Raw genomic sequence first — 14758 nt, 5'->3', positions numbered from 1 at the left:
ACGAGAAGAACAAGGTCAATAATCAATCGATTTCAAGAAAAATCCCCTGCAGGCGTTCACAGAGAAAATTGGTCGTTTGAAGGTCGGTACTCCTAAATTACCTTAAATTTGAAGTCATTGTTCGGGTTCGAATCCGAAAGTTACTACAGATTTAGGATTACACGCAAACTAACCTTGTGGTCTTGGTTGTGAACATATTTTACGAAAATGAATTGCGTATCCGGAATTTGTTTGACAAGTTCACACGAGGCTTTTCCGTCTCTTTGTAACGTATTTTGTATTCAATCTCACCAGAGATGTGACTTTCGTTTGGTTGAAGGGAAGCTTCATGGACCCATTAGTGTTCATAGAATTAAATCAAACAGTACTTTCAAGACTCACAACGCATAGGCGGGACGGACGGAAATAGCGATTCCCAGGACTTCCTGAAGATTAGACGCAATAGTCGACCACCAATGTTTGTGGAAACTTTGTTGCATGTGTTGCCTAAATTAGGCAATGTGTAAAGTTCCTCTAATGGCCAATTCTCTGGGGCCTCCTGCTTTTGTTCTGGCGTGTTTGATTTATTAACACCATTTTAGCCTGCAGTGTTGAAGAAAGAATTACGGTTCGCCCTGCAAACATAACTTGAGCTTCATTTGGTAGCATTATCCGACTTCGTTGTATCTGAACTGCCTGCTTTGAAATTGGGAGCAAGGTAAATCGTAATTACGACCAGAACACGTGGTGAGACTTGTTAGGTGTTGAGTCTACGTTTGGGATTTGGTACCTACAAGAACACCTTACTAGAGCTCTCTACGTGCACATGGCTTGCTCAGCGTCTCATTGGACACGAAAATTGGATCATGGGTTGGAATGCATCTCTAGACAAGGCTTGAAGATTAACTCGCGAGTCAATCATAGGCGTATACTTTATAGGGTTGGTTCCTGGTTAGTGGTAGAGCTCATTTCTGACATGAATGCTGGTACTTTTATTGTGCAAAGTGATAAACCATTAAGAATTAATGTTCCTCTCAAGGAATAGCCAAGTCATCAATATCGTCCTCGTCCAGGTCGTGGAGAATGGCAGCTTTTTGCTCTTGTGAAACAATATCTAAGAGATCAGCTGAGTTTTCAAGATCCGCAGGGAAAATGATCGGAACAATCTCGTTCTGTTCTTCCTCGGTGTAATCTGGACTATATTGGCCGTCACGCGTTGAATTGGTGTCCGACGTTCCATTGAAGTCTACTCCGTTTAAGGGTACCATGTCATTGGGAACGATCACAAAGGGTTCCTCAGTAGTGAAGGCGTCGAAGACCCCTCTGGATTGATTCCTGCTCAAGGAGGCCCATTGTTTGGCCATCACATTGTCCTGGTACTGACTACCCACACTGAGCATGGTCCCCACTAAGGTCACAGACAGAGTTAACATCGTTATGGACACACACAGGACAGTTCGAGAGAGGCTCTTTCGTTGGGATTTGGCATTCTTCTTTCGGGTCAAGTCCAACTGAAGCCTCGGTCGGTTGGGTTTGCGCTGTTCTACAGCAGCTGCCACTGCAGCGGGGGAAGCCATGGGCACGGTCTTGCAGATGGCCGAGGTGACATCACATAATTGAGCGAGCTCCACTCCTCCTGAAACGGAGGGACCCAAGTAGGTGGGGATATCCACGAGCGAACAGGAAGTGCCTCGAACCAAAGTGATTCCTTGGTGCGAGTAACTCGTGGGAATGACGGCCGAGTAGGCTGAAGCATTGGAGTGTTGTCGTGGAAGGTAGCGGTTTGAGCCGCCGAAGGGTTGGCTCTTGGACATGGGAGCCGATTCCGTGGTCCTTTGTTTTCTCAGGAGTCGTCTTTGTTGCGGAAGCATCCCAGGGGTGAGTGTTTTCTCGTAAGTCTTGCTCTTACGGCTCCCTCCCCCTCCAGAGACCGCACCTTGGGACGAGATGCTGGCATCCATTGAATGATTGAAACTGGAGTTATTGGAGCAAATCTTAATCTTCTCCCTCATGGGACTTCGAGCTGCCGGAGACCTGGGTCGATCCCCAGGGGAAAGTCTTCGGACTTGGAGCTGAGTCGATGAAGCTGAGCCATCCGGATCGCCCGATGTTAGCCCTGAAGCGGACATCAACGAATTCCTAGATACTGGTCGAAGCAGGTAAGCCGTCCCGCCCCCTCCACTTCCTCCAACCATGCCCAATGGGCTCGTGGCAAGATTTTCTTGCATGGGAGTCTTTAGTCCGGTGCAAGTGTCAACAGTCCATTGCCTGGCAATCCCTTCCCTGTGGACACGCAAGAAGTTTGTCCTTGGGCGTTCTTCGACCACGTCAACTGAGCACTGTTTTTGCAACAAGTTTTCCTCCGAGTCATCCAGGTTGGTGGCCTTTTGTCGAACTAATCGTTTTGCCTTGGCCCTCCCTAATCCTGGTTTGGACACGGGATCCTCCCGTGATGAGTTCATGGACAGAGAGTCTCGACCAAATTGGCCACCATCTGTCGTTCTGCTGTGGGTCATCATGACCTTTCTTCTGTGGTAATGTTGGTGGTGATTGATGTGATTGGAGCTAGAGCCCACACACTTCCATTTCTTGCCTTCTTTGAAGCCGTTGGAAGTTCGATTGATCACCTCAACAATGGAGCGATAGCTTTCCGAGATTGGGTCCCTCAATTGTGCGTCACCGCTTGGACTGGTGGAACTACCTCGGCAATCTGATTTAGGCCCCGAAGACTCGCGACTAACGTTCTGATGGGGAGAGGTGGAATCTAGCGATTGGGTCGTCGAATTGCACACATTGGTTTTTGGCTCCACAGGTGAGATGAAAGATGATTGAGGATGGTCCTGCTGGCGATGCGGACTCGGAGTGCCTCCATCCATATTTAGACATGGGCCTGCGCCAAGGAGTGTGGGAGTTCATCCGTTGAGTTGTTTGATCCGTTTGCTCATTCAAAATCAAAGGGGTTGGCGTCCTAAGACAATAGACAATAGGTAAGCCAGAAAGAAGACACAATGGTTGAAATCCACTTTCAAAAGCTCTCCTTGTGTCTTGCTTGATACCACTACAAATTCATCGATGGGAATCAGTCAGTTGTCATGTCTGCCTATGAAGGTCCAAGGAAGTTGCTCAAATAGCTTGGACGATTGGCGATGTGTGTGTTAATTCGTGCGCAACGATGTCAATCCGCTCTGATCTCGACGTAACGGTTGGGATGTTCTCGCTGTTTTTTGGTGGACATCTGACGCCTAATCCCAGTGGTGTCGTCCCATTGGGACATAACTCTGCAGCCCATTGGTCATTCAACAAGGGCTTCATTGCGGACCTTCTTTCGCTTTGTGCGTGGGACAAGGACCCAATGGAACCACCTGGACGCCAAATTGTGTTCTGTTGAGGAAGAGAAAGGTGTCTTCTGGAAGAACAATAACAAAAAAACAACTGTAATCGAGTTGTTAAGGCCAGAGCGCGATCTAAGGTTGTACATTGAGGCGGTGGTCGAACTGTTGGTTCTAGCCGAACGGTGGCCTGAATAACAAGCAATCTAAAACTCTGTTGATCACACGACAAAAGGGGAACCTTTCTCACTGTCCTTGTTCCTAACTGACAACTGAATCAAGGAGCTAACCTTGGAGCCTGCCGTCTCAAGCTTTACAAGGGACGAGTTCGTTAGTGAGAGGGATTCCAACATTTGAAAGTGCATAAAACGTACTCGAGTAAACCACACGAAAAAATGTCGATATTGAGCTCTAACGATAATTGATGAACTCATTCCAGGAAATATTGTTCCTATCCTAGCAGACCGACTGGCTATCGATTGTGGACCTTCTCAGAACGAGAAAAAAAAACCCACTTAACTAATATTTGTCGTTTTCCAACCATTCAGAGGAGAAAAATTGAGATCAAAATTGCTTGCCTCTACAAATTCAGGATTCCAAAAGATACACACCCGCTATAGATATATGCTTGTAAAGCAGATACTTTTCTTAAAGGCTAACCCACAGGTTTGGAATTTTCCCGCTCTCGTGGAAAAGGTCGCTTTTATGTTGGATGCGATCTCAAAACCATCCTTGAGATGGGGTTCGTCCATCCATCCATTACAGGATTCAGTGAGATCATCATGTCCATTCGATTTCCATCGATCTAGCACACGAACGAGCGTGTATTTAGATTCCTTAATTGGATTCTCGTCTGATTTCGGAATGAGGAGCAAACTCAATTTAAAGAGGAGGCGGGGCGATGGTGAAGACCCTTGGAAACCATTTCAGGGATCTCTTGTATCCGTAAATAACCCAATGTGGGTGGTGAACGAGCCCTGTCTCTGCTAACACTATGGCTTTGTTGACGTCATTGAAGTTTGTCTAAAGTGATTAAGGGACAACAGTGAGGAAAAAATCTCTCAGGCGAAGAATGCGATAATCCCCAAAGAGGGAAGACCAAGAAGACCAAGGGGGTAAAGTTTGGTTGGGTACGTGGGAGGGTGACACTAGACGACAGCATTCGAGAAGTTGCTAACCTTGGAGGCACAACGGAGACAGATTAAAAGGCAATCCTATAGAAGAGGGGGGAAGGGGAAGCTCACTTCCGAGCTCGTTGGATCGATCGGTAGTTGGTATAATGTTCTCTTCTAGGACTCACTCACTCACTCAAGCAACTCTTTGGGAAGGCCGACGCTTCCTTGTTCCATTGCCTTTGAATGGCCAAAGTTTGATCCCAAAAAGACTGGCCATGTATTTTGCAGGAGAAAATTGAAAACAAGGCTGAGTGAGTGGAAAAGTAGGGAAAAAGAAAAGTTGGAAAATCACTCGAGACAGGTTCCGCTTTCCAAAATTTGAGGAGGGCGGAAACACATTTCAATTCTAGGTCCAAGGCTTGGTTGTGAGCTGATCCCAGCCATATCATGAAACCCTGCTCTCAGTTGGTTCTGTGTGTTGGTTTTGTTATGCTCGGAGCTTTTTGCGCCAACGCCTAATTAGGCTAATGGTAGGGCCATTGTTTACAATTAATCCAATTAATTCTACATCACGGCTTTCATCCACGTACATACAACCATGGCCAAGGTCCGCTCAAGAAGCCTTTTCATCCTGCATTCAGGTCAGTGGGGGATCCTTTTCCTCCCGATTCAATTTGCTATAGGAAAACCCAGTATGTCTATCATCTGAGACTCAGAGTCCAGCATTGAACCTTACCTGAGAAGATGGGCCTATGAAGGCTGATGAGTCAACCGATGTTTCGACTTAATTCTTCTGTTCTGGTTGTGGCTTTGGCTTCAAAACACCCTTTCATTTCAGCCAAGAGCCGATATTTGCCAATGCACGTCCTTGGTCTTTGTAGCAGCAACTGAATAATCTCTCCAAGCCAATGACAGACTTTGACTTCCTTGAAGACTTCCTCCTTCGCTTGTTCGCTCGATCGTTCTAGTTTGGTGCACTCCGTGAGCTTCTTTCCCCGTTGGTTCAAAGGCGGCATCGAGGACGAGCAACACTGGGTTGCTTACCTAGTTCCAACGGGGACGAAGGCCAGAAGGCCAGCCAGAGACCGACGGTGAGCCACGAAGACCAAAGAGAGAGAGAGAGAGANGAGAGGAAGAGAAAGAGAGAGAGAGGGGGGGTCAAAAATCGATATTTTTCTTCTACCACAGAAAGCTATTTCCTTTGTGGACGTGGACACACCTCTGGCAAGAGAGAGAGAGAGAGAGAGAGAGAGAGAGGAAAATCATCAACCATCTCTCGCTCTGCGGAGGCAAGGAATGGGGGGGAGGAGAGGAAGAGAAAGAGAGAGAGAGAAGACAGAGAGGAGAAGGCCAGAGTGCCAGCTTCTTTGTGTGTGTCCTTGTTCCTCGCCATACACACCTCTGGCAAGGGTGTCACCTCATGCCTCCTACACTACGTCTGTCTTCTGTCGTAGCCTCGGCTACCTTCGTCAGTTTGTTTTCCCTCCACTTCCCACTTTCCAACGCTAACCATCCATCCTCAAACGAGAGTCCGAGGTTCTCTCTCTGCGGCCTGGCTTTACCTGAGATAGTTCACTTGGGCGTACGGAGGGAAAGAGACCAAGGCGCACACTCCAGACCTCTCAATCCCACGCGAAAGAGTAAAAAAGTTCTGGGTACCCGGTGTTCAGCCTCCCGCTCAAGTATGCCTGGTTCAGTGTTTTCTTCACCTGAAGGAGTCGAGATAAACGACCTTAACCACCTTACGGAGCCGCAACGATGGCACGAGGGTCGTGGCCAGGATCAAGGCCAGTGCCAATGCCAATGCCAACCTCAATCAGCTCCCAGCAGAGTTTGAATGCGCTGAGCTACTTGGCCACTTCCATCACTTCCACCAGCATCCCCGAGAGCCAAAACGAAGGTGGGCGGTGGAGAACTTGGAGAAAGGGGATGATGCAGTACGCATGGCGTTCTTTTCATCTCGAGAAAGGTGAAGCCCGACCATTCACAAGCAGACCATCTTCATCTGGGATCGTCTTTGGCCGTTACTGCTGTTGTTGTTGTTGTTGATATTGTTGCTGCTCTTCCGTATGTCTGTTTTGGGCAACCTTTGCGCTTTGGAAGAGAATTTCTCACCACACAATTGTTGCAGGCTGAACGTTTGGCAAAGCAAAGGGGGGGTGAACAGGAACAAAACAAGAGGAGGAGGAGGAGGAGGAGGGCTCAGATGTTCCTGAAGTTGTGACGACATAACTTTTACTCTCTCCTTGCCTCTATTGCTGCTGCTTCTGCTCCTCCTTCATCTGTATTTTCTTGTTAGTTTTAGTGGGATGTGGGTAGGCACATTAATGGGAGAGAAATGTGGTCCGGAGGGATCTTTTTGTTTGCTAACCAGTAAATGATACCATAATAGGCAGGTTACAACTTCACTGTGAGAGGGAAATCGCCTGGACTTTTGACCGTAGCGAAATCCACTTTACTAGAAAGGGCATGTCGTCAAATGGGCTTGCAACTAGTTCCCGAGTATTCAATAAGGCCAAGAAATAGTGCTCATAAAAGGCACACAAATTCTTCCCCGACAAGTAGCAAGTAATAGTGAACCGCTAGCCAGCCATTTCGGCACACATCCGGGACCTTCTCAGTCCATCACTAGGCCTAATCCTGCCCAAATCTCTCGTACCCACCTATCCTGTCCCTTGGTTACTTTGTGCGACATGTGTACTGAAAACTTGCCACTCTACTCAGATATGAAAATTGATGGTCTGGAACTCCCATTCTCGAGGCCAAGCACAACGTCCACTTTTATCTGAGTCTGTTGAATTACAGTATCAAAAAAGCCAAGGACGACCTAACTATTGGACAGATACGTTAGGGAGGGGAAATGTATATGAAATTCAGATGAACCGAATGCATTTTGGGCTCATGTCGAGTAAGAAAGCATTCGCCATTTTTGAGCTCAATCAAACGTCTGTGTCAAAAGCAGTGAGCCCTTAAACCTCAGTACGACGTAGGCACAAAATGACTTGTAAAACCCTACTAACCTGGTGCTAAACTAGTCATTTTGTACCCAATTGGCACTGATACATGAGAGTCTATTACTTTTAACACGAACGTTCGATCGAGCTCAAAATTGGCGACAGCTTTTTTGATCGACAAGAGACCTATGTTTTGTGAAAGAAAATGCATTCGGTTCATCTGGACTGAAGTTACGTTTCCCCCTCCCTAACGTCTCTGTCCAGTGATGACGTCGTCCTTGAATAAGGCGACATTTCAAGGTGTGCCAATTTCTTAACAGGGTGATCAGAAGTATCGAGAATAAAACTCTGTTTTACTGTCTGTTTGTGCCATACAAATAAGGCGGTTTCGCTTCCAGTTGAAATGTTTGCGTGTCATTTTACGTGTCATTGCGTGTCACGACACTCTAGGAATTTCCCAGGCTTTCGCTCACAAATTGGATCCACAATCATATTCTATTGTAAGACTTGCAAATTCACTTTAATTGACACCAAAATTAACCCATATTGCTTCAAAGGGGGTAGCTAATGTCTTTGAAAGTAATAAGCTTTTTGGTAACTTTTTGTAGAGGTGCGGAATGTTTTTTGATTGCACGACACAATCCTGATGATCGTAAAGGTAAGGGGGAGTCCGCAACATAAGCAAATTTGAAGAAATGAAATCAAATCGAAAGTTTTCCTCACTTTTGTCTTAATTTGAGATGCGCATCAGCATCCATTGCTCATAAAATTGTTAAGGTTATGCCCTACATAAGGGGCTTCTAGTCCACAGATTATTTCTCTGGGTCCGTGGAGCTCTCATCCATTTTCATCATTTCCATTTCAAAAGAGATTGCAGCGTAAGATTTGAAGTGTGTTTATAGGGTCATTTTTTAACTTCCTTTTATTTTATGCCATTTGTTGCCTTTTAGTATTGAAAATGTCGTTTGTAACCCACCTATTAAATTCCGAAACGAATCGCCCGTGGATTTAGTTTCAATCTAATTAATCTTGCGCTAAGATCAATAATGAGGTGTTGATAGGTCATTCTTGTTCATGCAAATGACCTCCCAGAAAGTGCAAAGGTTTGCGTAAAATGAGCCTCGTCCCCTTGGAGGACCAAAGGGCCCATGCTTAGATAGGTCATGAGGTCTCAAATATGTATTTTACAGTGTTAGGAGGCAAATCGTAGACTAGGAGCAATTGTACAATTGTTTGATTAGGTATTAGAAAGATGTTAAAAAAGGGCAAGGAGTTAGAGCACGCGGTTTTGATTTTCGTAATGCCAACAACCTATTGCTCTTATGATATCCTCTGCCCGAGGTTGGAGGTCGGTACAACTATTGCAAATGTAAACCTCTATGGCGTGGTCCCACCATGCCTTGGGGCACTTTTGGCCGAGAGATCCTGCGGGTCTCCACCTTAAAAAGTGGAGTGGATACAAATTTGGGCCACACGACGAGTAGCCAAACATATTTGATGTTTCTTGGTACCATCCTGAGTTGACAGGTGTTTTCCTAGTTCTTTGTTAACAATGTAATTTTTGCGTACCAGAACTTCTCTGGCCACAGCTTCCGTTGTGTGGCTGTGGATCGCAATTTGAACCTCTGGAGTGGAGTGGGCCTTTACTTGTGTTTGCTTCTTGCCTTCGCCCTTTGAGTTCCATTCTTGTCTCTGATAGAATTTTGAAGGTTAAAGGTGTCAGTATGCCTGAATGATGACAGTTACCACCTCTGCTGCTTTGTCAGAGGCGATTCCAGACGTGGAGAAGTTCGTCATATGGTCTTTTATCGGGACGTTTTTGACCAGATCAAAAATGAAGCTGAAAATATTATGATTGCCGTTGTGTGCAAAAACTGAGAAACATTTCTCCATTCTGGTGCAAATATCAGACCAATCTAGTCAAAGTTTTGCTTCCTAATGCAACACAAATGCTCAACAATTAAGCCTCACTTTCGTATCCCTGGAGTCAAACAAAGGAAGGCAAAGAATCATCACGAAAGGACTCTTGGGGGCAAACCTGTCCAACAAGTTTGAAAGAGACATTCAATTGCTGACTGTATCATTCCCACGAGGTCCTCTAACCCGACAGACATGAACCAGTTTCAATACAAGACGAACTTTGGAAGAATTGCACATTTACCAGATCAAAGTTGCTCTCTCGTGTGGGTGGGTGGGTTTTTATCAAGAACTATTACCAAGTATGCGGGCGTGTTCGTTTGCCCATTTTAGGGATATACCGTATTGCCGTTGAGCACATATGTGGAGCCCGTTCCAATTGGTCTTTTGAGAACCCCATCTTGGTGTGAAAGCATTATTTCCCCGGGATTCTCATTGGAGGCCATTTTTGCTCAAGATCCGCTTGTCGTCTCCTTCAACTCTTTAAGGAAATTCAGGGATGCATTCGCCGTCTCTCCCGGGGATTAACCCAACTACTATGCGGATAAGTAACTACTTTCCTCCTTGGATCCACGGAGCGTTTGATGCATAGAATTGCCAAATAAACCTATTGTATGTACAGCACATACCACGTACATACGTTGGAAGCTGAAAATTTAACTTATGAACCAGGTCACGAACGAGTGGAAAAGCTTAACTCGACAGGTTAAGACTAGAAGCCAATATGCCGGAATGATATTGGATTTGGTCGTCCGTCGTTGGTGGGCGTATATTCGGTCGAGTTTATTATGCATTCATATTCTCGTCATGAATCGCGATTCCGCTCTCCGTTGGAGGTCTCTTCTCTTTTTCGTAACGAACTTATCCTCACGCTTTCTTGCTACCCCTTTTCATGTCTACTATTTTCCTTTCGGATGGGAAGGCCATTAAAACTTACTAGAAAATAAAGTCGAAATAGGATGGAGGAAAGTTCGCTCTACCCACGAGAATATGAGAGAGACCGAGTGTGAACGATGAAACGAACGACTCTAAATGGACCGCGAACGAAACGGAGTGTCGGAATTTTTAATTGGTGTCCAAAACACAAGACATGCTCTTCAGAAAGCTTGGGGAAATGGTTTCGTGTGGGGTTAAGAAAAAAATGTGACTTGACCCATGATTTTAATTAGTCTCTCTCTCTCTCTGAATTCAAGGTAGGAGTGAAACACTCACGAATGGATGGACATTTAGATAAAATGGACCAAATATGACTTGAAATTCAGACAAAGCTCCTATGTTGTGTAAACAGTTTACAAGCTGAGGATACGAGATCTGCAAAAAGCCAGACGATATAGATTCAATGACCGATGCAAACTAATTTTGAGACGCCACATCAAAAAGTGGTTGTTTAAGATACTCGGGCACTTTCCTTTAATTCAGCCAAGTTTTCCTACTCTTTTAGTGGACTCGGTCTACATTGATGGACCCACTCAATAAATCACATCTCTAAATCAAACGTGAATGCGGGCGTGTCACGAAGAGAAATGGTTCCGATGCGATCAATTTTGCCCCGATCATCCTCGAAGGTCATCATCCATGGATGGCCTTGAGGATTTCATTCATGTCTGGATTTGCTGCGTTCCTTAGAGCACAGAACTTCATGCAACAGAGAAGGCTAATTGTCGGCAAAAGCTTTGTCTGTCTTCAGCAACAGGACCTTTATGTCCCGTTATTTCAGAGAATACTACGAATCACTTCATCCCCTCTTGATTTTTAGCTTCTCGACCATGAAAGGATAACCTTGATAGAGGGCAATTCTAAATATCTGTTGTACGTATGCTGCAGAGCGTTTGCCAACGTGTTATCTTTAGGTTTGTTGGCCTTTTTCAGTTGTTTCTCCCCAATTGTGTAGGAATTTTCCTTTCATTCAGAGGCAGTAGTCTCCCACGAAGCGACACGCTCTGTTTTGTAATGTAAATAGATTTCCATTATGTTTGAAAAGGAACGGCCGAAATTGGGGCGCTTCTTTGAACTGCATCGTGCTAAATGGGCTTGAGAAAGCCCTTTGGCCATCAACTTAGGCATGAGTGTCAAGGAAGCAGCCAGTGGTCACACGAAAAGACACCAAATTTCGAAGTCTTCCCGAATGTCGTATGTAGATTGTACAGCATTCATGGGATTTAGGGAGGCTTTTCGTCCCTGATCCACAACGAGCAATATCCGCTTGTTGGATCGAAGGTCCACAGGCATGCACAGAGGAACACGTGCGGATGGTAACATGGTTTTGCCACCGGCATGGGTCCCATGCAGTTCAGTCTGATGAACCAATCGAGGCTGAACATGATCCTCTTGTCCCAAAGGATCAACACACATCTGTTTCTGAGAGAAACTTGATCGCCTCTGTACGGCATTCCAGGGATCAACTATCTTTGTACAGCCGACATAGTAAACTTAGATGGTATAACGGCATTGAGCTCCAGTGAGTGGTCTTTGTTCCAAGTCCGGTTTCGAAACGGATGCTGTTAAGCACCACTTTGAATCATCGTGAACAATGACGAGGCATACATGAAGACGCCCGAGGATGAACAGATTAGAAGAATGTAAGTCGATATCGGAAAGCGTCAGCTAGCTTGTGAAAAATGGAAGCCAGAGCCTGGCATTAAAAGAGCCCGCGTCATAAATGCGAAGAGATCGTCATGTCTGGACAGGAGAAACTTTCAGACGGCCAACTTTTGTGACCTAGGTTGATGAACTAGACATTTTACAAGAACAGAAAAAGACAACTTTTAATACATTTCAAAACTATCGACTCTGCGGCTCTGTTGAACTCTTGCACTCACACTGTGCCCGTTAGGTTTCGATTCAGCAACCATTAATAGGTTGTTGCACCGACAACGTTTGTACTGGACTATGACGTTAGTTTCACAACCTTAGACGCTAAGGATCAATTGACCTTTTTTCACCCAACTCATGCGTTGGAAATCATAGTGGGTGAATTGGGGCAAAAATTTGTCCTTTTTCCAAAGGTGACATCGTTGTCCTTGGTTTATGTCTATGAGCAAAAGCAATAGATTAAAGACAAATCACACAAAAAATATGATAATGGGAACCATGAAAGATTATAATTTACAGAAGACATCCGTGACTAAATTTCACATAAAATTGTGCTTTCTTGGCATAACAATGATATTGAAGTGCCATTACCCACATGAATACCGTGTCCACTTAAGCCTCCACTGAAGTTCCACTTGATTGGGTTTTGTGGAAAGTTGAGAAATATCTTCTCTCCGTTTTTTGCGCCTTTTTGACTGCGTAACAACGTAACCTTATACGTAGTGTGTGTTCATGATTAACGTTCAATCAGTACGAGCTGATTATTTATGGTTGCTACCGGATTATGATTTTTTTAACAATCTTTACAAGCAAAGAAAAAGCAAAATATCGCCACCCTGGATTTTGGCTATCCCAAGTAGTTTAAACCATGGTAGATCGTTGGGAAAATTCAAGCAGCCTTGTTAAAGCTATACACAAAGATACATGTTTTGAAAGGACTTTGTAATGGATTAACTGCGCACCATCGCTGGGAAAGCCCCTGCCTAGAAATGAGACCTCTATTATTGGTTACTTCATTACATTTTGTTCTTTCATTGATACCTTAGTTTTGGGTGCATTAGCCTTTCCTCCTAACTCGGATCTTTTACTTTGTTATCAATGTCCTTGACGGACTAGCCCTAAGCATTAATTTCAAATTAATTCGACATCGAAAAAGGAACGCAATTGACATGTACTTTGTTTGTAAATCGCTTGTAAAACAAAATTAGATGTAAGGAATCAATTTGAAAACCTAGAAATTATCATTTTAATACTTCACATTTGAAACCAAGTGTAATTGACTTGGTCTGTCGAAAATATGTGAGCGCTTTCATGACCATTCTTAGGAATTATCATTGGGAATTATCAAAACTCGAGAAAGGTTATCATTTTTTCTAATGACTGTCCCTAGGGAAAGGCATTTGATAGATAAGGGTACTTTTCATTATTATTACCGAACATGTCATTGAATGTATTTCTAAAAACGTACTTTCGTATTACATCAGGTGTTCCACAGCGATGAACTCTTCATCTTATTTTACAAGATCCCTCGTCACTTAATTTATTGCCCCTCTAGTACTCAAGAGATCTCATAAGCTTCGAAATTGGGTAGCTATTTCTGTCCTTCTCCATTACCTCTTGAAGTAAATGTATTTTTACATGGGAAAGATACTTTCCCATAACCGATAGCAAATATAATTAACCTAAAAATGGTAAATATTGCGTTTAAACGCTTGATTTGTGTCCAAGTGGTGTCGTTAAAAAATGTTGAACTTATGTGCCCTGAACATTTGCTTTGTTATAGTGCATGTTTTTTTCTTTAAATCTCGGACAAGTGCATTACTTTTTGGTATGGCTTGCTTTTCATCTAATATCAGTCAATAGAGGGCGTACGAGCTGCGACTTGTGAGAGTGTTCCATGTTCCATCTATACTTACGCGCCCTCTAGCGAGAAAGTCGCTACTCATTGCCAGAGAAACTCACCTGAAATGGGACAAGAAAGCATTAGTCGGTCGAAAAGTTACTCTGTCACGCACTCATTATCGCGTCAAGGTGAGTGCTCGAACTTTTTCGTCTTTTTACCCATTCCCGACGTTAATGGTTAATGATCCATTCATGAAAAAGATGAAGATCAATGAGATTTGACTAATGTTCCGTGAAATCAGATCCTAAAACAACTTGCCTTGCGTTGGGGTTTCTGGGAAATTATTTTAGGGGCCCCTCATGGTTGCTTAGTTGCATGATGAACATGACAATGCATTATCATTGATAAAAAATAGTTTTGGAGCCCAGTACGTCACATTTCTCCTTCTAACATATTGATCCTTTTCCTTTGGCGCACTGAAGCTTAAAATGTCGCAAACGTCAAAAGTTCCATGTTTGTCTCATCTGAACGATGCTTTTTTGGCTGCATTTTCAGCCTTAGTTTTGTTCCACAGCCAGGACCAAAGTTTTCCAATTTCGAAGACTTATTTCGGACTTTCTTTGTGTATGTTAGAGGAGTGGGTCCTTTTTCAATATTAAGTTTGTCAATAGTGACACAATGACAGTAAGTTCGAGGAATGAGTTCAAAGAATAGCCCTAAAATCATAACAGAGACTATTTTAGAGGCTTGAGCCTTCCTTGATCCACAAATATTTACCGTTGAAACGCGCTTCACCTTTCATCGACCTTTTTATCTTTATTATGATGCATGTGTTTTTGGTTAATGTATCCCATTTTATCACAAATTTTGTAGATTGACTATTCATGTAACTGGAAGAAGCAGTACTTCAGTTGAAGAAATGATATATGACGGATGTAAGATAAGGATGTGAATCAAGTCAAGAAATAGTAGTTGCTTTGGTTTATTACCAAAAGATCTATGTCACAGGATCAGAACATACAAATGAGC

At 44.0% G+C, this 14758-nt stretch overlaps 2 protein-coding genes across 5 annotated transcripts in view; both read right to left on the bottom strand.

Annotated features, from left to right (window-relative positions):
• Positions 1-14758, bottom strand: part of LOC131878409 (uncharacterized) — a 64192-nt gene that overhangs the window by 397 nt on the left and 49037 nt on the right. The gene's annotated exons all lie outside the window — the stretch shown is intronic.
• LOC131878474 (uncharacterized) lies at positions 25-5514 on the bottom strand. Its single transcript, XM_059224458.1, has 2 exons — positions 5160-5514; positions 25-3385 (listed from the first exon to the last, which is right to left on the bottom strand). The coding sequence occupies exon 2, from the start codon at positions 2853-2855 to the stop codon at positions 1014-1016; it is 1842 nt and encodes a 613-aa protein (XP_059080441.1). The 5' UTR covers positions 2856-3385; positions 5160-5514; the 3' UTR covers positions 25-1013.

The sequence above is a fragment of the Tigriopus californicus genome, chromosome 1 (assembly GCF_007210705.1).
Source record: "Tigriopus californicus strain San Diego chromosome 1, Tcal_SD_v2.1, whole genome shotgun sequence".
NCBI lineage: Eukaryota > Metazoa > Arthropoda > Copepoda > Harpacticoida > Harpacticidae > Tigriopus > Tigriopus californicus.
Note: the sequence above shows the minus strand (reverse complement) of the source record. Positions and strands in the feature narration are given on the sequence as shown.

Excerpts from the sequence above, each read along its gene's own strand:
- LOC131878474 (XM_059224458.1), bottom strand. The coding sequence starts at position 2,855 with ATGGATGGAGGCACTCCGAGTCCGCATCGCCAGCAGGACCATCCTCAA.